Raw genomic sequence first — 20,071 nt, 5'->3', positions numbered from 1 at the left:
AAAATATTTACGAATATAAAAATACACACGCGGTTGCTATTATGAGCGTCCCCAGCAAAACCTGCGTGACCGAAACTCTAACACAATTACATTTTTTTGAATGTTACAAACACATATGCACGCAGGTTTTGCTGGGGCGTGACCGAAACTCTAACACAATTACACATATGCACTCGTATTTGTTTGAAAATCGACTTTTGTTTTTGGTTCTCCGTCACCTTTGGAAAATGTGTAAACAGTAAGCAAACTTTATTCAAATATTTTCCCTCATTTTTGCATCAGTAAAATTAAACAAACGCCGTAGCCGAATGGGTTGGTGCGTGACTACTATTCAGAATTCACAGAGAGAACGTCAGTTCGAATCTCGGTGAAAACACCAAAATTAAGGAAAACTATTTTTCTAATAGCGCTCACCCCTCAGCAGGCAATGGCAAAACACCGAGTGTATTTCTGCCATGAAAAAAAGCTCCTCATAAACATATCATAAAATAAAATAAAATATCTGTTTAAAAAAATTTTTTTTCTTGTGATTCGAACCAAGGATTTTGGATCGGAAGCTCACATTGCTAGTCGCTCGGCTACCGCGCCATGCTGTCGGCGCTGGCCTAAAAGTTATTTAGTTCGTCGCTACGTTTATATCAACATATAATATAACGCTTCGTAACTAAATAACTTTTAGGCCAGCACCTACAGCATGACGCGGTAGCCGAGCGACTAGTAATGTGAGCTTCCGATCCAAAATCCTTGGTTCGAATCACAAGAAAAAATAAAAGTTATTTTTATTTAGTTCGTCGCTACGTTTATATCAACATATAATATAACGCTTCGTAGCCAAGTTGGTCGCTTTTTTCGTTTCACTTTTTCCCAAATCACTCCCAACGATTCTAAAGAAGTTTTCACTTCAAAAAGTGAAACAAAGAGAAAATTCGGTACATTTTAGAGTGAATGGTGAATGGTGTTTATGGTGCCGATACTGTAGCACCAAATTACATGAAATTTTGATTTCGTCGATTGCGTTCAGGCATTTTTGATGTTAAAGAAAATGTCGATAAAATCACAGAAATAATCAAAGTTGACCGACATGTTAGTAGTCGTAGCATAGCCTAGGAGCTAAAGATCGACCATAAAACAGTTTCAAAAAATTTGCGCAAAAATTTGGATTAAAATATATAGATTATTAATTATGGATTCCAAATAAGGGATTTATTTTTCCCCAAAATAATATTTCACTATGGGGGATAACTAACAACTAAGCACCTGCTGGCTACTATTTGAATGCCGAACCAAATATTCATAAACCATAAATATATAGGAAAAAATTGTTGATGTTGTAGCAAACGTTCCCCATAAATATATGGGGGGGGGAAATGCTGCTGAAGTGACAGTACTTGGGCGAATATAAATCTGGGTCGTTCCGGTTACATAGAAGCAACTATCGTAGGAAAAAATTGTTAGTTTTCTTAAGTGAAACATATAAACAAAAAAAAAAAACTATGTTGCAACGAAATTGAAAATATTCTGATAATAAAATATTCTTTATCTAAATATTTCTGATAAGCATTTAACACTTATTTTCCATTTATAAAGTTTTCATACTAAAACATTGCGGCAATCTTTTCCATACCCATTTATGGTCTATTGAAAGTTACACGTGAAATGAAGTGATGAATTGATGAATCAAAAATGCTTTTTAAAATTGAAAATATATATATGTATAACGGGTGATTTTTTAGCTATTATCTTTTTAAACAGTTGGTTTAAACAGCTGACGCACGTTTCGTGTTTTGTTTCACTGTCAAACATCTTCAGTTTGGTCTATAATTTAGCCATGAACTGTCTTACAAACGAACAACGCTTGCAAATTATTGAATTTTATTATAAAAATGCGTGTTCTGTTAAGAAAGTTTATCGCGCGCTTCTTCCATTTTATGGTCACTGAAGCGGCTATTCGAGCTATTGTGACTAAATTTAGAACCAAATTTACATTATTGGACATCAAACCACCAACACGCTTACGTAGAGTGCGAACTGAAGAAAATATCGCAGCTGTATCGGCCAGTGTTAATGATGACCATCAATTATCGATTCGTCCCCGTTCGCAGCAATTGGGCCTCTGTTGCTCAACAACGTGGAAAAGTTTGCGAAAGAATTTAGGTGTGAAGCCTTTCAAACTACAGCTGGTGCAAGAATTGAAGCCGAACGACCTACCGCAACGCAGAACTTTTGGTGAATGGGCTCATGGAAAGTTCGCCGAAGATCCACTTTTTTATCGAAAAATTTTGTTCAGCGATGAAGCTCATTTTTGGATCAATGGGTACGTAAATAAGCAGAATTATCGATTTTGAAGTGAATATCAACCAGAAGAATTGCCAGAGCTAACAATGTATCCAGAAAAGGTCACAGTTTGGTGCGGTTTATGGGCTGGAGGTATCATTGGACCCTACTTCTTCAAAGATGCTGCGAATCGTAACGTAACTGTGAATGGTGAGCGCTACCGTGAAATGATATCCAACTTTTTTTTGCCCAAAATGCAAGAGCTTGACTTGCATGACATGTGGTTTCAGCAAGGCGGTGCCACATGCCAAACAGCACGCGTAACAATGGACTTGTTGAGAGGCGAGTTTGGTGAACATTTTATTTCACGTTCGGGACCTGTCAATTGGCCATCCAGATCGTGCGATATAACGGCTTTAGATTATTTTTTGTGGAGCTATGTTAAAGCTCATGTCTATTCAGACAAGCCTGCTTCAATTAACGCATTGGAAGACAACATTAAAGCATTTATATGTGAGATACCGCCCGAGACATTGGAAAGAGTATGCCAAAATTGGACTAATCGGATGGACCATTTGAAGCGCAGTCGCGGTCAACATTTGCATGAAATAATCTTCAAACATTAAATTATATGGACTGTACTATCGATTTAAAAAAAATTTCATGAAATTTTCTGAATTTTACGTGTTTTTTTGAAAAACTTTCCTATAGCTCTTAAAAAATCACCCTTTATATAAAGCGAGTGCATTACTTTAAACAGATAAAGAAAATGAGCTCTTAAATGTCATGCATTGCGCAAGTATGGGTACGTATGAGAGTATGAGATGGGAAAAAAATGTAACGAAATGCGTTCTAAGCGAATGTGACGAGCGCCTTTGCTTGCGTTTCCACGACAGTCGGTTCTGCGTTAACGAAACGATCCGGATTTATATCCCCCCAAGGACCGTATGTAAATATGGGAAATGTTTATGCTGCTACAACAACAGCGCCTTTGCTTGAACAAAACAAAAAAAACTTAAGTAAATAATATTAAACATTACACAACCTTTTTAGAATTTAGAAAATATTTTTTTTTTCTTTTTTGTTTTTTGATAGAAGCTAACTTCCTAATCGTATTTTTGCTAAATTAAACCTCAAAACTCAAGCAAAGTTTTCCGCTCCGAAGTGTATAACTGTTAATGGCGAAGCACAACTAGTTTATCTGGCAAACAGGTTCATAAACAGAATTACTTAACGTTGTAAGGCATATTTTTACAATAGGGGTAGTCGGACCCCAGCGCGTTCTGCTCGTAGTTCGTTATGCGGTAGTTTTAGCTGAGTATTTTGTTTTTATATTTATTTAACACGAATTAATTAACACGAACAAACTATCTGACATGCACTTTATGAATACAGCATTGATAATATGTCAACCACTGTAAGCAGACAATTGGAATGTTAGCCGCACATGAACTATATAAATATATGTATGTATGTATATTCGATAAATTATTCGAAATCGAGATGAGTGATTGAAATGAAAAAAGGGTTTCGATTTAATGAAGTTATGAGTTGATATTGATTGAGAGATCATACAAAAAGCTAGAATCAATGCAGATTAACCTCAGTGGAAGATGTGTGAATAAAATTTAGTTCCACATATTTTATGGATTCTTTTTTCTAGTCAGCTTTAGGTTTTGGTAGAAAAATTAACGTAATGTATCTTAAATTTGTTTCAATCTATTGGGTTTCTACTGCGTTTGAGTGTACATTTTTCATCCCATAATATTTTCGAATAATTTTAAAACGTTTGAAATGTTTTTCTCAAAAGCTGAAAATATTTGTATCTAACGGTTTTCATGTGTATATCCATATGCACATATGTACGTTATTGTAATCAATAATATATAACTAAATAATTTATGTGTGTATATACGCAAGGGTAGATAATATTTATAACTATATACATATGTTCACAAATTATTTGATTTTTTTTTTTTTGCTTTTTTTCAATTAGTTGCTTCTGCAATTATATATTTTCGTTTGGTTGTTATTTTCACTGAACTCTTTTATAAATCCGCATTACATTACATTAGTTTACAATAGAAGGTTATAAAGCATCTTACCGCTGCTTGCTTCCACCTTCTGCCGCTTGCGTCTTAAGCTAAAAATTAACTTAATTTATTATTTTATGTGCGAGTGTTTCGTTTAAACTTTTGCTTGCCATTAATTTTTTTTATGGTGCCCCTTATTTTAGCTTTTATTTGAATTTTGAGTGCAATAACAAATATGCCCCATCCCCATATACATTTTAGCTGGGGTTTGGCCTGGGTGTCTGCTTGGCTTCGTGCCAGCAACGTAATTTTGGTTTAATTTGCATTATTTATTCCTCAAAAAGGCATGCTAAAATAAAGGCCCTGATCGGGGGCCACTCGCAAACTCTATAAGAATCTGGGCGGCCCGGAATTGTAGGTCCCAGGTGGTGGATGTGGTGCTGGCGAATGTTGACCTTGACGCAATATGTCAAATGGTGAGTTTGAACGCTGCATGAAGTGGTGATAATTGCTGGGTGGCATTTGGTGCTAAAATTATTAACAAATGTGTAAATAATATCTTAAAATCCTTCAACCGTCACTTCATCACTTCATAGACATTACCTGCAAAGCGCGCAATCCCATTGGTCCAGCAGCGCTGGGTGCGCCGCCTCCCATTATGTGACTCGGACCATCACCCAAATCAAGCTGCAGACTTTCATGTATATCACCACTGTTACCGTTATTGGCGTTGTTTGCTAAATGCAGCTGGCCTAATGATGCCGTTGCCATTGCCACATCGGGCATCATGTCCGACAAATGGCCGCCGTTGCCGCCTTCGGCACATCCTACCGCAACGCCACCGCCCTCAGCACCGAGGTCAATGCCCAGCGCGCTGCCACGCGGAAAGCGGTAATCGCCTTCAGTGATCAATGCTGGTAAATCGCTGCGATGATGTACCGAGGCTGAAAGGCGGGCATAATTCGCTTGTAGAGCACCACTGCCGCCGCCACCAACACTTGTTGGCATGCCACCCCCCACGCTACCACCCAATCCCAATAAACCACCTGGATGTTGTCGCGGAAATGTCAAATTTCGACTATAACAGGCTTGTATGCCCTCACCGCCACAAGTAGATGATGCAGCCGACGATCCTATAGACGTTGAAAGAAAGCTACCACCCGTAGTGAGTCGTGGCACAGAGCCTGCAGCCGCGGGGGATGGTGGCGGCGTTTGGTCATCGTCTTCGATGAGATTCTGATCGGTTTGAGTGGTGGACGTGATGCCACTCTCCTCAGTTACCGCAGTTCCAGCGGCAGCTGATGCAGCTGCTGCATTTTGATTGCTAAGCAATGATGTCTCAAGCAGATCCGACACGGCATCTGGCAGATTGAATTCGCGCACCACTCGCAAGCGTATCTGCCTATCAATTTCGTGCTTCGATGAAAGTGGCAACAGCAGTGCCCGCTGACACATCGGTGACTGGTGCAATTTATGCTCGCGTTTCAGCAATGCTGCCAACGTTTGCGTATCGGGGGGTGGTATAGCAGCCGCCGCTGCCAATATGTTCACACTCTCTTTTCCAGTTACTGCAGCGGCTGTAGGTACACTAGGTTTGATAGCTGCGCTTATACGAGATACCATGTACAGAGTGTCGGGGATGTCGGGCAAATGACGTGATCGCCGCATGCGCATCAGCTCTGCTTGGTGATGAGATGACGCCATTCGATCTTCCAGCAGTACTTTCACTTCTTCGAAATACGGCATGAAAAGGCGAGGCCGCACAAACAGTCCTTGGTTCTTTCCTCCGCGTATCCAAGCGTTAACTCGCAAATTCTCTCGGTCGTCACTGATCATGTGGGAAGGAGGCGTGCTCACAAGGCCGCGACGAATAGCTTGGGCGAGTACTTCACTATTGGGCGGTAAAACGTGGTCCATACGAACTAATGGCAGCAGCTCGGAGAGAATCTCTCGCAACTCCACGTCACTTAAATCGCGCTTTTTTACACCTTTTCTCGTAACTGAGTGAGCCGTGTGAGACAAAATATTTGGTTCACGATCCTCCATACGTCGTATGAGTTCTTGCTCTCCCCATTTAAGCACAGCCTGCAGCACCTCCAACTCCGATGCTTGCAAAAAATTACTCTGTAGCACATGTATCAGCTGTGATTTGTCTAGTTGATGTAGCACCGGTGAAGAAATTACAGCAGAAAACTCTTCCCTAAGATACTGACACGCTTGCCGATACACCCAAGCCGAGCCGTGTGGCTGTAAAAGAAAACTTTGTAAAACTCTTAAGATATTCAAATTATATTTACACACCTGTGAACCCCACTTGAGCACCGTCGGGAGTGTATCCAACGTCAGCCACTCAAGTATCAGATCTTCGCAGCCTTGTGCTAGAATGTCCAATTCGAGAAACCTGCCAATCTGATAAAGCTCCATAGCCTCCTCTAGAGGGGTGGGTCGCGCCCGTCCTGTATTCGTCAACGCATGCACCTCACCCAATGACCCCGCCGAATTTCCCGACCCTGCACCGCGTAGTATTAGCGTCAAATCGACTGTGTCCAGGTATATAGCATGCAACAGCACCCGCGCATATCGTTTTGGTATCACTGTCTCATCAAGCACGATTCGCGTTGGTACATGCAATGCACGCTCGGTGTACTCGTCAACGTTGCGCGTACGGCGTGCTATGAGATTCCGAAAGAACGGTGAACGGGCACTGAGGATTGCTTTGTGGCAAGGCAATTCGAGTTTCGGTCGAAAGCCATACTCAGAACTACCCGAATCTGGCCGATGATAATCGTTGCCTTCTGCTGTAAACACCAATGCAGCATCGGCATAGTCGCCTGTCTCGAGCAAATAACGCAAATCATGCTCGAGGGGATTCGGCGTGCCAAAGTCATCTCCCAGCTGACGCAGTAAACTAATATCAATAGAGGGGTCATGTGGACATAGATCGCCCGTGTACAGGTAACGCAATAAAGATGAGAACATCTGAACATCGATGGGCGAAGTTGGCAATTCAAGACAAATGCGCGCACCGAAACCCGGACAACCCGCCAGCAAATCCCTGAAGTACGAGCAGCGGGAAGACAGTATCGAACGATGCACCGGAAAAATAGAACCGCGAAACACAAGATCACAGTCAGTGCAAGTTTTCATATCGTATAGTGCAGCTAAATCTTGCTTAAACGTTGTTGCAGGTGGACGCGCTAGTTCCGCTTGCACCTGGAAAGAAGTTTTATTTAATTAGCATTGCATAAAATCAATTTTCCAAGCTACTTCATATTACCGATAGATCTCTAAGTGCGGCCAACGCTTCATATTCCTCGCATAACGCTGCCAATTCGAGAGGGGTCCAGTCGGATACGAAATCGCGCAAAACGCGCGCATGATCACAGGCTTTTGAAGAACGTCGTCGACGTATGAATTTCCGTTTCAGTGTTGCAAACCCAGTCACCCGCTTTCGACGCTGTTCTCGAAAATGCGGTACACCAGCACCTGCCGCGCCCATCATTGAGGAGCTGCCACCCGGACCACCGCCGCTCCCAGAAGCACTGGTTATCAACGAGGCTGAAGAAGGCAGCAAAAGGCCAGAACTACCTCCACTATTGCTGGTTGTGGCCGGCATTGGATACCCGCTAGTCGAAGCAGTGGCACCCATTTTTATCAGCAATTAAGTGGAGTAAAAAATTGGACTATAATCAGGTTTCCATGAACCAAGTGTACCGTTAATGGGACCTTAAATACAGCACAGTAATGTTTTACAATAATCGCTTTTTAACTCTTTCTGTTCATATGAATGATTCCGTGTAAATATGTGCGTATATTCCCACTTTTGAGGGCAAAGCATCCAGTTGCACCCGGTGAGGATTCTCTAAATATTATATCAGCATTTTGAGCAATCAGTCGATTGAATTCGTGTGAATCTGAAAATAAAGTAATGAAGAAATAACGAATCATAAGAAAATCAAGATTTTATTTGGGAAAAAATGGAAGTTGTAAAACAATTTGCATGCCCTTATTAAAAGAACAAGGTGGCGCAATATTAATCACCCTATCATAAGATGATTGGCGGCCGCCGTAGCCGAATGGGTGGGTGCGTGACTACCATTCCGAGTTCACAGAGAGAACGTACGTTCGAATCTCGGTACAACACCAATATTAAGAAAAACATTTTTCTAATAACGGTCGCCCTCGGCAGGCGATGGCAAACCTCCGAGTGTATTTCTGCCATGAAAAAACTCCTCATAAAAATATCTGCCGTTCGGATTCGGCTTGAAACTGTAGGTCCCTCCATTTGTGAAACAACATCAAAACGCACACCACAAATAGGAGGAGGAGCTCGGCCAAACACCTAAAAAGGGTGTACGCGCCAATTATATGTATATATATATAATATATATATTATTATATATGTATATTAGGCCGGGTCGATTTGTAGGGAGGCAAAAAAATCGCCCATTGCTCTGTGAAAATCATATTCTAGGGATCAAAATAAGAAACTTTGCCGAAGGAACCATACCTCTAAAACGAATTCTGATGTCCCCCAATTTTGGTCGAACTTTTTAGTTTCTTTTCTCATGTAAAGGCCAAAAATTATGATATTTTGAAATGGGGAACCCCCCAGTGGAGTTCCAGGGGGTGTGCCACTGGCATGGGTGGATCGGCCGTCCAAAGTTAGTGGGGGTCGGTCATACATTTGGACTCGATTGGAGCACTCTAAATGGGTCAAAGTGGGATTTTTCGTTCGACCCGTGTATCGTTCCATTTTTATTAATGGCGTAGTTTCTAGTTAGTACTTGTCAAATATCAAAAAATGACAGCTTCAAAGGTGACATCTACCGAAATAGCGGGCTATTCAAAATAACACCTGTTATTGGCAAGCCCTTAATTTTTTGTATTTAGTAAAAAAGTTATTAAAAAAAAATTAGACTTCCTTGTATAATTCAAGCATATATTTATTCATTTAATAATCTAAAAATGCATTATTTCTTACAGACTATGAGAAACAGATTCATACTAAAAAATTCACTCAAAATTAAATGGAAAATATAATTTACTTACTTCATTTTAATAAAGCAAATTTAACTTTTCTTAAAGTTTGCAAAGAAATAATTTTAGAGAATACTTAGAAACTTGTTAAACAATTCATTTAGTAACATTTCGCAGCAGTACTTTGTGAAAGAAAAGTCTAGCCCAACACGATTTCAAAGCGAGTTAAATTCTCTCAAAGTTCCAGAATTCTACAAATGGGACCATTGGAAGCATAATTAGTTCTAATCATCCCTAACCAGAAAATATCATGATTTTCGTTGAGGAATATTTAAATTAATTCTCTCGCGTACCAATGAGGAGTCAATCACCCCAATTATCAAATAAAAAACGAAAGTTAGGGAAAGAATAGTCCTTCGAATATCTAGTGTTTTTAGATTAATGAGCAAGCACCGACTTTTATTGAATGGAATTTGAAATACTTCTCCTCAGGGCTGATGTCGAATCCAACCCTGGGCCAGAGGTATTCTATTACTGTGTATGACATAAACGGCTCCACCCGAAGTCCACCTCGGTTAGGTGTAGCAAGAGCAACGGGTGGAGCCACCTTAAGACCTGTTCAGGCCTTAAGTCTTATAGGAAGTGGTCCACACGGTATTTGGTCACGTGTTGCTCCCGCCAGCAGAGGCGTCTGATGCCTCAACGGCTACTATACGCCCCTGATAGGCCGGCACTTCCAACCGTCTCCACAACCCATTCTTCTACGGAAAGGAGCCTATCGGAGTAACACAACTCCCCCAAGACACCCGATAAAAAAATACTGGCACAATTACGTTATGGATACTGTAGCAGGTTAAACTCCTACTTATCGGGAATTGACTCCGACATACCAAACATATGTCTGGCGTGTGAAGGCACCCTGCACGACACTAACTACTTTTTCACATTCCCTTTAAACCCCACTCATCTAACACCCCACTCCCTCTAGACCCAAACTATCGAAACAGCAAGTTTCCTGGACCTACCGTTAGATAAGCTACACGAAGACGATCGGTGATTACACTACACTGACAGGGCAAAGTTACTGCTACAACAACAACAACAAAACGTTGATTTGAAGACAACAACATTGTTTTGTTAGATTGGTCAGCACAGTCTTCGGATCTAAACCCCATGTGGGCTATTTTAAGACGTAAGATAAAGGAACGCAGCATAACATCGCAAACAGCCCTGAAAAAGGACAGGTCTGTCAAAAAAGACGTATCAAACGCGACATAGCATATTTTATTGCACGAGTTTCGATAATAGGTTACCAGGTTTGACCAATCTATGATAGATTTTATGCAAAGGTAAGAGGGATCTGAACTGAAGAACCTTATCCAGGGACATGGAATCGACAGAGTCAACAAGGTGGAAAACGAGGTATATTGTCTTGATCCCGAACGCATAACGAAAATTATTATCAAACAGTACATTAACCGTTCAAGTACGGTGTCGGGGACTTAAGGCGCCCCAACATTAATTTTTCTTTAATAACTTCGTAAATACTTTCCTTCTCTCTCCTTCCATTCAGGTAGTCGAGTTTTATTATTCATTTATGTATAAGGTAAGTTTTTCGTTTGGGGACCTAAGTTACCCCACTTCGTACTGCACGCCACAGATTCCCTTTTTTAGAGCCAAAAATGGAAAACCGCACAAAAAATGTAGCCCAGCAACAGATAGAAGACTATTTGGAAGACAGAAGTGACAGTGAGAAAGATCCTTGTGATTCAGACGCAGATTACAACAGTGACAACTGTAGTTTTAAGCGAGTGAAGCCAGCGAAACGGAAGATGAGATTGAGGAACTTGAACAACAAACAGTTGATGCTCTTTCGGATATTGATATAAGCGAAAATGGTATTGCCTTTCCTTTCAATACAAAATATTACACTCAACCAATCTGAGTTTGGCCTGCGAAGCCATTTCCACATACAAGGAGGTTAGCATGCAATATAGTGAGGAGTACATGAGTACTACAACCGCATGATGGAAGAGAAAATCTGTTTTCATATTAACGAAGAAGCCAGGAGAGTATTAATAAGTACAATGAAAAATATCCCCAGAGACAAAACAAAAATTGGAAAGTATGATAGTAACTGAAGATGAACTGGATGGCTTTCTCCGAGTAATTAAAACAGCTGGAGCACTGCATTGTAGAGGAGGAAATGTGAAAGATATGTGGAGTACTGACGAATCCATTCGAAAAAAAATATTTACTACATCCATGCTTCGTGTTAGATTTATTGCATTGTCTAAGTATACAGGGTCCGGCACTCGAAGTGCAACCAACTTCAGACCGCTCGCGCAGCTGATGCACGGACATGGAGGTGGTCTTCAAAAGACTGCAAGATCACGTTAAATGGTTCAAAAAGTGAAGAAGCGACTTGAGCTCCCCGAACGAAGTGCCAATCAAATGGCGACAGAACTGAAAATATCTGACCGTAGCATCCGCCGCATACTGAAAAATGATCTCAAAGTTTTAGAGTTTATTTGTCCGACCGTTCGTACGAGAATTTGAGTCATCGATTGGATACCAGGAGGCAGCACCCGCCACAGGTAATGGTCTGCGTGGGCAGACAAACATTTCGGTGGCAGACCATGGACGTTTCAACAGGACTCAGTACCGTCTCACAAAGCTCGCGTGAACCAAGAATGACTAAAAAACTTCATAACGTCCATACAATGGTTCTCAAATTCACCAGACGCGAATCCGATGACTCATTCTCTTTGGACCATTTTGGAGAGCAAGGTCCGAACTAAAAGATTCATCATTCTCGAGGCGCTGAATCAAGCCACTGTCCGCGAGTGGGCCAAAATACCTGCAAATCACATGCAGGCAGCTTGCGTCTCGTTTTTGGACCGTCTCAAGGCCATAGTCAAGGCAAAAGGTGGTTATATCGAGCAAAGGTAATTTGTTCTTAATTTTGAATTATTTTCACACATTTTTTACTTTGAAGTGAATAAAAGTGATTTTCCAAACTAAATTTTTGCCTTTTTTAATTGGTGGCACTTCGAGAATATTGATAAAAAAAACTACCGGAAAAACTCGAAAAGATACTGACAAGTTGGACAATTGTTTTCATTCAAAATGTCTGTTTCGGCAATACACAAGGCGCATTCATTAAAGGTGTTGACACTAGACCAACAACAATGTTTGTACGTTTGATTGTCAAAGCAAAGTATTGGGAAACAAGAAAAGAAATAATGAATTCGTCTTGTTTCATTCTGAACTGACAGCCACATGGACTTCGCCGTGTCAAATCAGCTGATTTATCAATACATGGCAATACATAAAATCAAAACCTGGAAGATATGGTATAAAAACTTGGGATGCCTTGATGCGAAAACGCCATATTTGTACAATCTGCAGGTGTATATGGGAAAGCTTCTTTGTGGAAGTGTGGAAAAAAATCAGGGCGACAAGGTAGTTAAAGAACTCACTGCGACTTTGTTTGGAATAGTTTCAACGACAGTCGGTTCTACGTTACCGAAACAACCCCGATTTATATTCGGCCAAGGACTGTCACTTCAGCAGCATTCACCGTATGTAAGTATGGGAAATGTTTATGCTGCTACAACAACAAACATCACGACCACTCTTACAGGACAATATCCTTTTCATGAAATTTTCCATAACCGAATTGCAAAGTGGCAGAACCGACTGTTGTGGAAACGTGGTCGTGATGGTCATGATGTTATTTTCCTCTATTAACGGCATACCTTCCTCTTTATAATGAAATAAACATCCGATCATTTATATTAAAAAATACCATTTTTCTTTGAATATCAAAATAAAACCTCTTATTAAAAAACCGTTTAGTTTTATTCTTATTGTCTGCAAATATTAATGAATTTCTTTAAGGAAACAGTGATTTGTGCATCTGTACATACATTCGTGTACATATATTTACGTGCATCTTACATGCATGCAATGCATTCATACGTAAATCTGCAGATGAGGTGAAAGACCGCAAAATTGTGCCTGTGCAGCTCAGCCGGTGATAAGCACTTGTAGATAGACAAAAACCACCGATAACAAAGGAGATAGAAAATAGCCACAGATAGACTTAAATTTGTAGGTTGATGTAAGTTAGAGTAAAAATGGATGACGCATCGCGCTTCATATGAAAAACTTTGGTACACCCCAAATAACTTTATTAAATATAATTTGCTAATAAATGTCAAAAAACATTCATTTTATATTATTCGATTATGATATTCCATATTTTCGCTCTTACATCTACAGGTAGTCAAATGATCGGTTGAGTGTTTAGCGGCCATATTCATCCTTTTCAAAATATGAAATGGCCTTGGCCTGCAACACGACTTTGCGGATTAATTGATGTTCACGTGCTGTCTTATCCCAGTTTCTGACTCCAATTTTTAGATTTATATTAATTTATATTTTTATAGAATTTATATACTCTGCTACTTCGTCTTTCCACCGTAGTCCTTGGCTTCGTACGCTTGTAACGTTCGTCTCGAATAATCTTTTCTTCACATTATCCGCTTCCATGTGTCCCACAAGTCTCACTATGTCCTCCCCTTGTATTATATCATTAATTTCGTCATTGTTTCTTGGTCATTGGCTCTTTTTGATCCGTGTATTTTTCTTAAAACTTGTAGTTTTAGTTTTCTTAGTTTCTCCTCTTCCTCCTTCTAAACCCGAATCGGCCAAGGGAAAAATCGAGAGCAGTATTTTTGTCTAGTAACAGGTTTTAAATTAAATTAGAGCCTAAATATATACATATAAATAATTGGCACTTACACCTTTTTTAGAGGTTTGGCCGAGCTCCCTTTCCTATTTGTGACGTGCGTCTTGATGCTGTTCCACTAATGGAGTTTCAACCCGATTCCGAGCAGCAGATATACTATTTTTTATAAGTAGCTTTTTCATGGCAGAAATACACTTGAAGGTTTGCCATTGCCTGCCGAGGGCGACCACTATTATAAAAAACTTTTTCTATCATTTTGGTGTTTCATGAACGGGGATTCGAACCTACGCACTTCCAAATGGTAGCCATGCACCAACACATTCGGCTACGGCGGCCGCCCGAATAATTAATTCATGCATATTTGGTCTTTTATTGGTTGATTCTTAGACTAATCTTAGTTGTAGCTGTGCCGATTATATTAAAACGCTGTTCAGGTCGTCATGAATTTCTGCAGGCAAGGGCGACGTTATCCGCATATGCAAAGAACTGAAATGTCGTGTTCATCAAATGTCCTTTAAAATTAATGTGTAGCTCGTTTTGTCGTAAAAAATGTCGATATCAGCACAGTTCTTTGACCGCAAACTTTTCGGATGACGCACCGTGAATACGGATTATGCAAGTTCTGTTCTTCAACGGCATCATCACCACTCTAGGTACTTTTTCCGGAACACTTTGCTCCCTATTTGCATTGTCAAAAGCTTGTTTAAAGTCGATAAATTGCAAGCGGAGGTTCATATTGTACCGATAAAATTTTTCTTCCAGGTTTTTCTTCCATTAATCTTCCAGGTTTGAAACCGCATTGGTAGTAAGGTCACCTTCTATACGTTACATTTAGAAAAGATATTCGCCTATAATTGGTGCAAATTGTTTTTCCACCTTTGTTAAGGACCAAGATTTCCACAACAACGACTTCATGAACAACAAAGGAAATCAGATACGATTTAAAGTGTCTTCAAGATTTTTGCGTTCTCATTTACCTTTTATGCGCCTGTTGTAGCAGTTCATCAAGAACTGACGTTACAGTGTAGTCACCGGTCATCTTGTCTATCTCATCTAACCGTAGACTCAAGAAACATGCTGTTTCGACAGGGTAGGGCCACAGGAATAGGGGTATTAGGTGAATGGATTTAAAGGGGCATGTGATAGTCGGGGTCGAGTCCGGAGAGGTAAGAAGTTAGACTGTTACAATATCTCTAACACAATTGTAACAAAATAGAGTGGATCTTTCGAGGCAGCTGAAGCTCTTCGTCTGCCATGAGTGATAATTTGACTCCGGTGACGATATTCGAGGGTTGGGAGATTAGGATAATGGTAAGAGATTTCCGATGAATGCCTGTTTCGCCCAGATGGTGTGTTTGGTCCTGTTGTTGTTGTTGTAGTAGCATAAACATTCTCCATACATATACAGGGAATGCCTCTGAAGGTAATGCAGTTACGTGCATACTTTCAAAGGCAACACCCTAAATTTTAGGTTTGTTAGGTTTGATTCCTCATAGTGAATCGTTATCTGAACTGACAACAATTTTCTCAATAGACCCTTAACACTCTTATTTTGACGAAATAAAAATTGCATTACTGAGAACGCAATGAATTATTAAGTAGTTTGAATGAGCTAATTTTGATTTTCGAATGCTTAAGTTTTCTGGAAGAACAATATTCATATATAAGGTTGGCCAAAAAGTCTTGCGGTATTTCCGTAAGCTTGTCTTTGCAAGCGCGTAGTTCTAGTTGCATTCGTCGCATCGGTTCACGCTAGAGCTTTTTGGAAAGCTCTTTTCACGTGCTAACACGTGTTTGATTAATTGTTGTTTGCTTTTAGTCGTTCGTGAGTTATAGCGTCGCAAACATGGAGCAAAATAAAGAGAAAATACGGCATATTTTACAGCACTACTACGATAAAGGCAAAAATGCATCTCATGCTGCCAATAAAATTTGTGCAGTTTATGGACCCGATACAGTTTCCATTTCCACCGCACAACGATGGTTTCAACGTTTTCGTTCTGGTGCAGAGGTGATCGAAGATGCCTGTCGTCGAAAATTGCGATAAAATCGCTGAATTGATCGAAAGAGACCGGTATAGTAGCAGCCGTAGCATCGGCCAAGAGCTGGGCATGAGTCATCAAACCGTTATAAACCATTTGAAGAAGCTTGGATTCAAAAAGAACCTCGATGTATGGATGCCACACGACTTGACGCAAAAAAACATTTTTGCCCGTATGGATGCGAATCGCTTCTGAATCGCAACAAAATCGACCCGTTTTTCAAGCGGATGGTGACTGGCGATGAAAAGTGGGTCACTTACGAATACGTGAAGCGCAAACGGTCGTGGTCGAAAAGCGGTGAAGCTGCCCAAACGGTGACCAAGCCTGGATTGACGGCCAGGAAGGTTCTTCTGTGTGTTTGGTGGGATTGGCAGGGAATCATCCACTATGAGCTGCTCCCCTATGGCCAAACGCTCAATTCGGACCTGTACTGCCAACAACTGGACCGCTTGAATGCAGCACTCATGCAGAAGAGGCCATCTTTGATCAACAGAGGCCGAGTTGTCTTCCATCAGGAAAACGCCAGGCCACACACATCTTTGGTGACGCGCCAGAAGCTCCGAGAGCTCGGATGGGAGGTTCTTTTGCATCCACCGTATAGTCCGGATCTCGCACCAAGTGATTACCACCTATTTCTGTCCATGGCGAACGAGTTTGGTAGTCGGAAGTTGTCCCCAAGAGAGTCCTGTGAAAATTGGCTCTCCGAGTTTTTTGACAATAGGGAAGCGAGCTTCTATAAGAGGAGCATTATGAAGTTGGCATCTCGTTGGGAACTCGTCATCGAACAAAACGGCGCATATTTGACTTAATTATTATAGCCAATTTTATGAACAATTGAAAATTCAATAAAAATACCGCAAGACTTTTTTGACAACCTTATATGTAATATATTATATATACAAAAGATAATCCTACATAAATTTTGCATTTAAAAGTAATGGAAATAAAAACAAAAAAAAAAACAACAAATCAGAAAATTTGAATCTTAAGATGTTACTAAGTTAAACGCAAAAACCAAATTGCTTCAGTTTTCGGAAAATTTTCTGAGCTTAAGGAATCTGAGAGTCCATCGTATTATAAAAAAAAATGATTTCCAGATAATGGATTGACCCGGTTCGAAATATTTCATCAGTTATAACTTAAATGATGATTAGAATAATGTTATAAGATAAAAACGATTTTGGTTTTTACAACTCTCAAAGATAATAAATTAAAAAAAAAATTCTCAAGAACATTCGATATACTTAAGCTTTTGGAATAACTCAAACCTGTCAAGTTAAGTTTGTGTTCTTTTTTTTCATGTCCAATATTTGCTGCTTTTCGAACGAGAGAGAGATGGGAAACTAAAGCTCCTTGCCTTGCAATCACTTCAGATTAAATAAACCATAGACCTCATTTCCTGCCTAACATAAGACTGTCCCACTCGCCAAATAATCACGTCACTATTACCCATAAAAATATCCCTAAATTTCCACTCCTTAGATTGTCGTGTTTGAGGATATCAAGTGAACTCGCACACACTTTAGACTTCAGTTAACCAACGATTAAAGAAACAAAAACGAAAATGTTGCATACTAAGTTCTTAGTATTACTACCAGGCATGAACAGAATCAAAATGTTTACGGTTTTATTACAAGGGGTTCATACAACATATTTACGATAAAATGTTTGTTTGTTTAAAATGCGACTTTTAAAAAAAAAAAGTTTGCACTTTTTAAGCTACCTTCCAAAACGGGTCAACAGTAAATATATATATATATATGTATATATATTATATAAAACAGATATGGCTATTTCATACCGCATCACTTTGTTTATGCAAACACTCTTAAAAGGGGAAATACAAATTCAAGAAAATAAATTTGTTTATGAACTACGGGTGCACATCAGTGCGTTATGTGCATGTATGTATGTAGGCCGAAAAATCTTGTTGTTAGCGCCTTATCCAAGTTTAATTTAATATATAATTTATTACACAAATAAACATAATAATAATGTGCGTGTATGTATGTACGAATAGCTTTCACTTAGTTGTCAGCCAACATATGTGTGTGCTTGTCCATAACCATTTATAATCAGTTTCAGATACGTTTGATACTGATGCCACTTCAAACATGTTGAGCTATCCGAACGTTTACAATTGAAATGCAAGTTAATGCATTAAATTTAAAAAACATTTCAATTTTTTCCAAATCTTCGCATATGCATTAAACTCACCAAACTACAAATAAATACACACACATTATTTTCCCATTACCCGCAGCCCAACAATACTTGCACTCTTTTACACTTTACCTGTCCTCCGTAGCTTCTTTTAACGCTGCTTCAAATGCCTTCGTACTCTGGTACTACTGCTTCACACGCAGTCTGCGGATGCAGCTGTTACCTCTACTTTAGATATCTACGCCTTTTTCGCTATGATCATGAAATGCAAATGGACAAACAATTCAACACAATCATCAAAAATTTGTCAGCATCATTTTCTATCTGCTACCGTAGCAACAAAAACAACAATAAATGCACAGATTCATTTCATTTTACAAACAATGGCATTTTGGAAATTTACTTCACTTAACACATTTTTATGTTTATAATGTGATGTTCCAATTTTTCATCACGAAGTATTCAAGATATAATAATGGAAATTTCATTTGCGACAGTGACGAAAAAATATCTGGTACAGAGCAGACGTAGACAACGAAGAAAACGCGAGCAGGACTGTAGAAACCACGACGAGATTCGGAATTATTTGATCTTATTACGACTTTTCACATCACACAAAAAGTCTATTTAAATTCGCACATAATTATTTCCTTTTGAAAATTCGTTTTCACTCTTTTTATACGTGCTTTTTATAATTTTCCAATCGAATTTCCTTTTTTTCTTCTATCAATTTTCGTTACCAATGAAAGCAAAGCAGAGCAAAGAACTTATAAACACCCTCAAAAAGATGTGACAGAACAGGTGTATTGAGCACTCTATTACAATTTCAGTACATTTCGAAATTACACATAGCCTAGGCTAGCCTTCAATAACTTGACTGTATTCAAAAATGGTATACGTATTTGACGTTTAATATTCATTTGTTGAAGCAGTCGTAAATTTGATAATTATTTGCTTGCTGGTGAAAATCGAAATTTCTTTTGAAAACAGAGTGTCTATGTTGCTAGACTTCCCTCGAAAATCGAACTGATATACATATTTTTTAGCTATATAGTTATATTATGATTGCTTACAGTTAACTACAGTCTTATTTTACACCTACATCCTAACATTATGTGTGCTTATTATTTCAACTATATTTGGAAGACTCTCACTTTACTCATATCTCTTGTAATGCTATTTATTACTTTGAATTCTGTCTAAAAATTAGATAGATTTTTCCCACAGCGTTGTTATATATTTAAATTATTGTCAATACTTTCAAATACATTTTAAAGATATTAGTGTTTTTGCTTTCGTACAATTAGTGATAGATGAAGGAGTAATTTAAAAGTTGTTTTTGTTAATAACTTTTGGTCGGTTAAAAATCTAATTCATGTAGTAGAAACATTGAAATGGTCTAGATACAATGTTGCCGCAGTTCATAGTGATCTGGACAGGGATTATTTATTTTTTTGTTCCTGTTGACTAATTTCTTCTACCAGTCTTAATGGTATTGTGTGAAGCACCACGGTTTGGGACACCTCGTAGGACACATTTGCTATACAGCTCATAGATCCCCAACATCTCTCAGATCCCCAACATCAGGGAGGAAGATACATATTAGGATAGATTTGAATGGGTAAAGGTGAATGGTGGAAGGTGGTATATCAAAAACCACTTCAGCAATGATGAGAGTCTTCGATGAATGGCACCTGCAACCAAAGCGTTTAAGCGAAATAAATAATTATATTTCAAACAAAAAACACTAAAATATATTTATTTTAGAAGTGATATTTTATATGATTTGCTAATTTGTATAGAATGTAAGAAATTTCACAGGC

The 20,071-nt window shown here is 39.2% G+C and overlaps 1 protein-coding gene across 1 annotated transcript; it reads right to left on the bottom strand.

Moving 5' to 3' along the window:
• Positions 1–1,368: 1,368 nt before the first annotated feature.
• LOC129237425 (BTB/POZ domain-containing protein 7) lies at positions 1,369–18,995 on the bottom strand. Its single transcript, XM_054872173.1, has 5 exons — positions 18,381–18,995; positions 7,585–8,221; positions 6,609–7,520; positions 4,911–6,554; positions 1,369–4,835 (listed from the first exon to the last, which is right to left on the bottom strand). The coding sequence occupies exons 2-5, from the start codon at positions 7,954–7,956 to the stop codon at positions 4,695–4,697; spliced, it is 3,069 nt and encodes a 1,022-aa protein (XP_054728148.1). The 5' UTR covers positions 7,957–8,221; positions 18,381–18,995; the 3' UTR covers positions 1,369–4,694.
• Between the last annotated feature and the right edge of the window lie 1,076 nt (positions 18,996–20,071).

This window comes from Anastrepha obliqua, chromosome 2 (genome assembly GCF_027943255.1).
Source record: "Anastrepha obliqua isolate idAnaObli1 chromosome 2, idAnaObli1_1.0, whole genome shotgun sequence".
Lineage (NCBI taxonomy): Eukaryota > Metazoa > Arthropoda > Insecta > Diptera > Tephritidae > Anastrepha > Anastrepha obliqua.
Note: the sequence above shows the minus strand (reverse complement) of the source record. Positions and strands in the feature narration are given on the sequence as shown.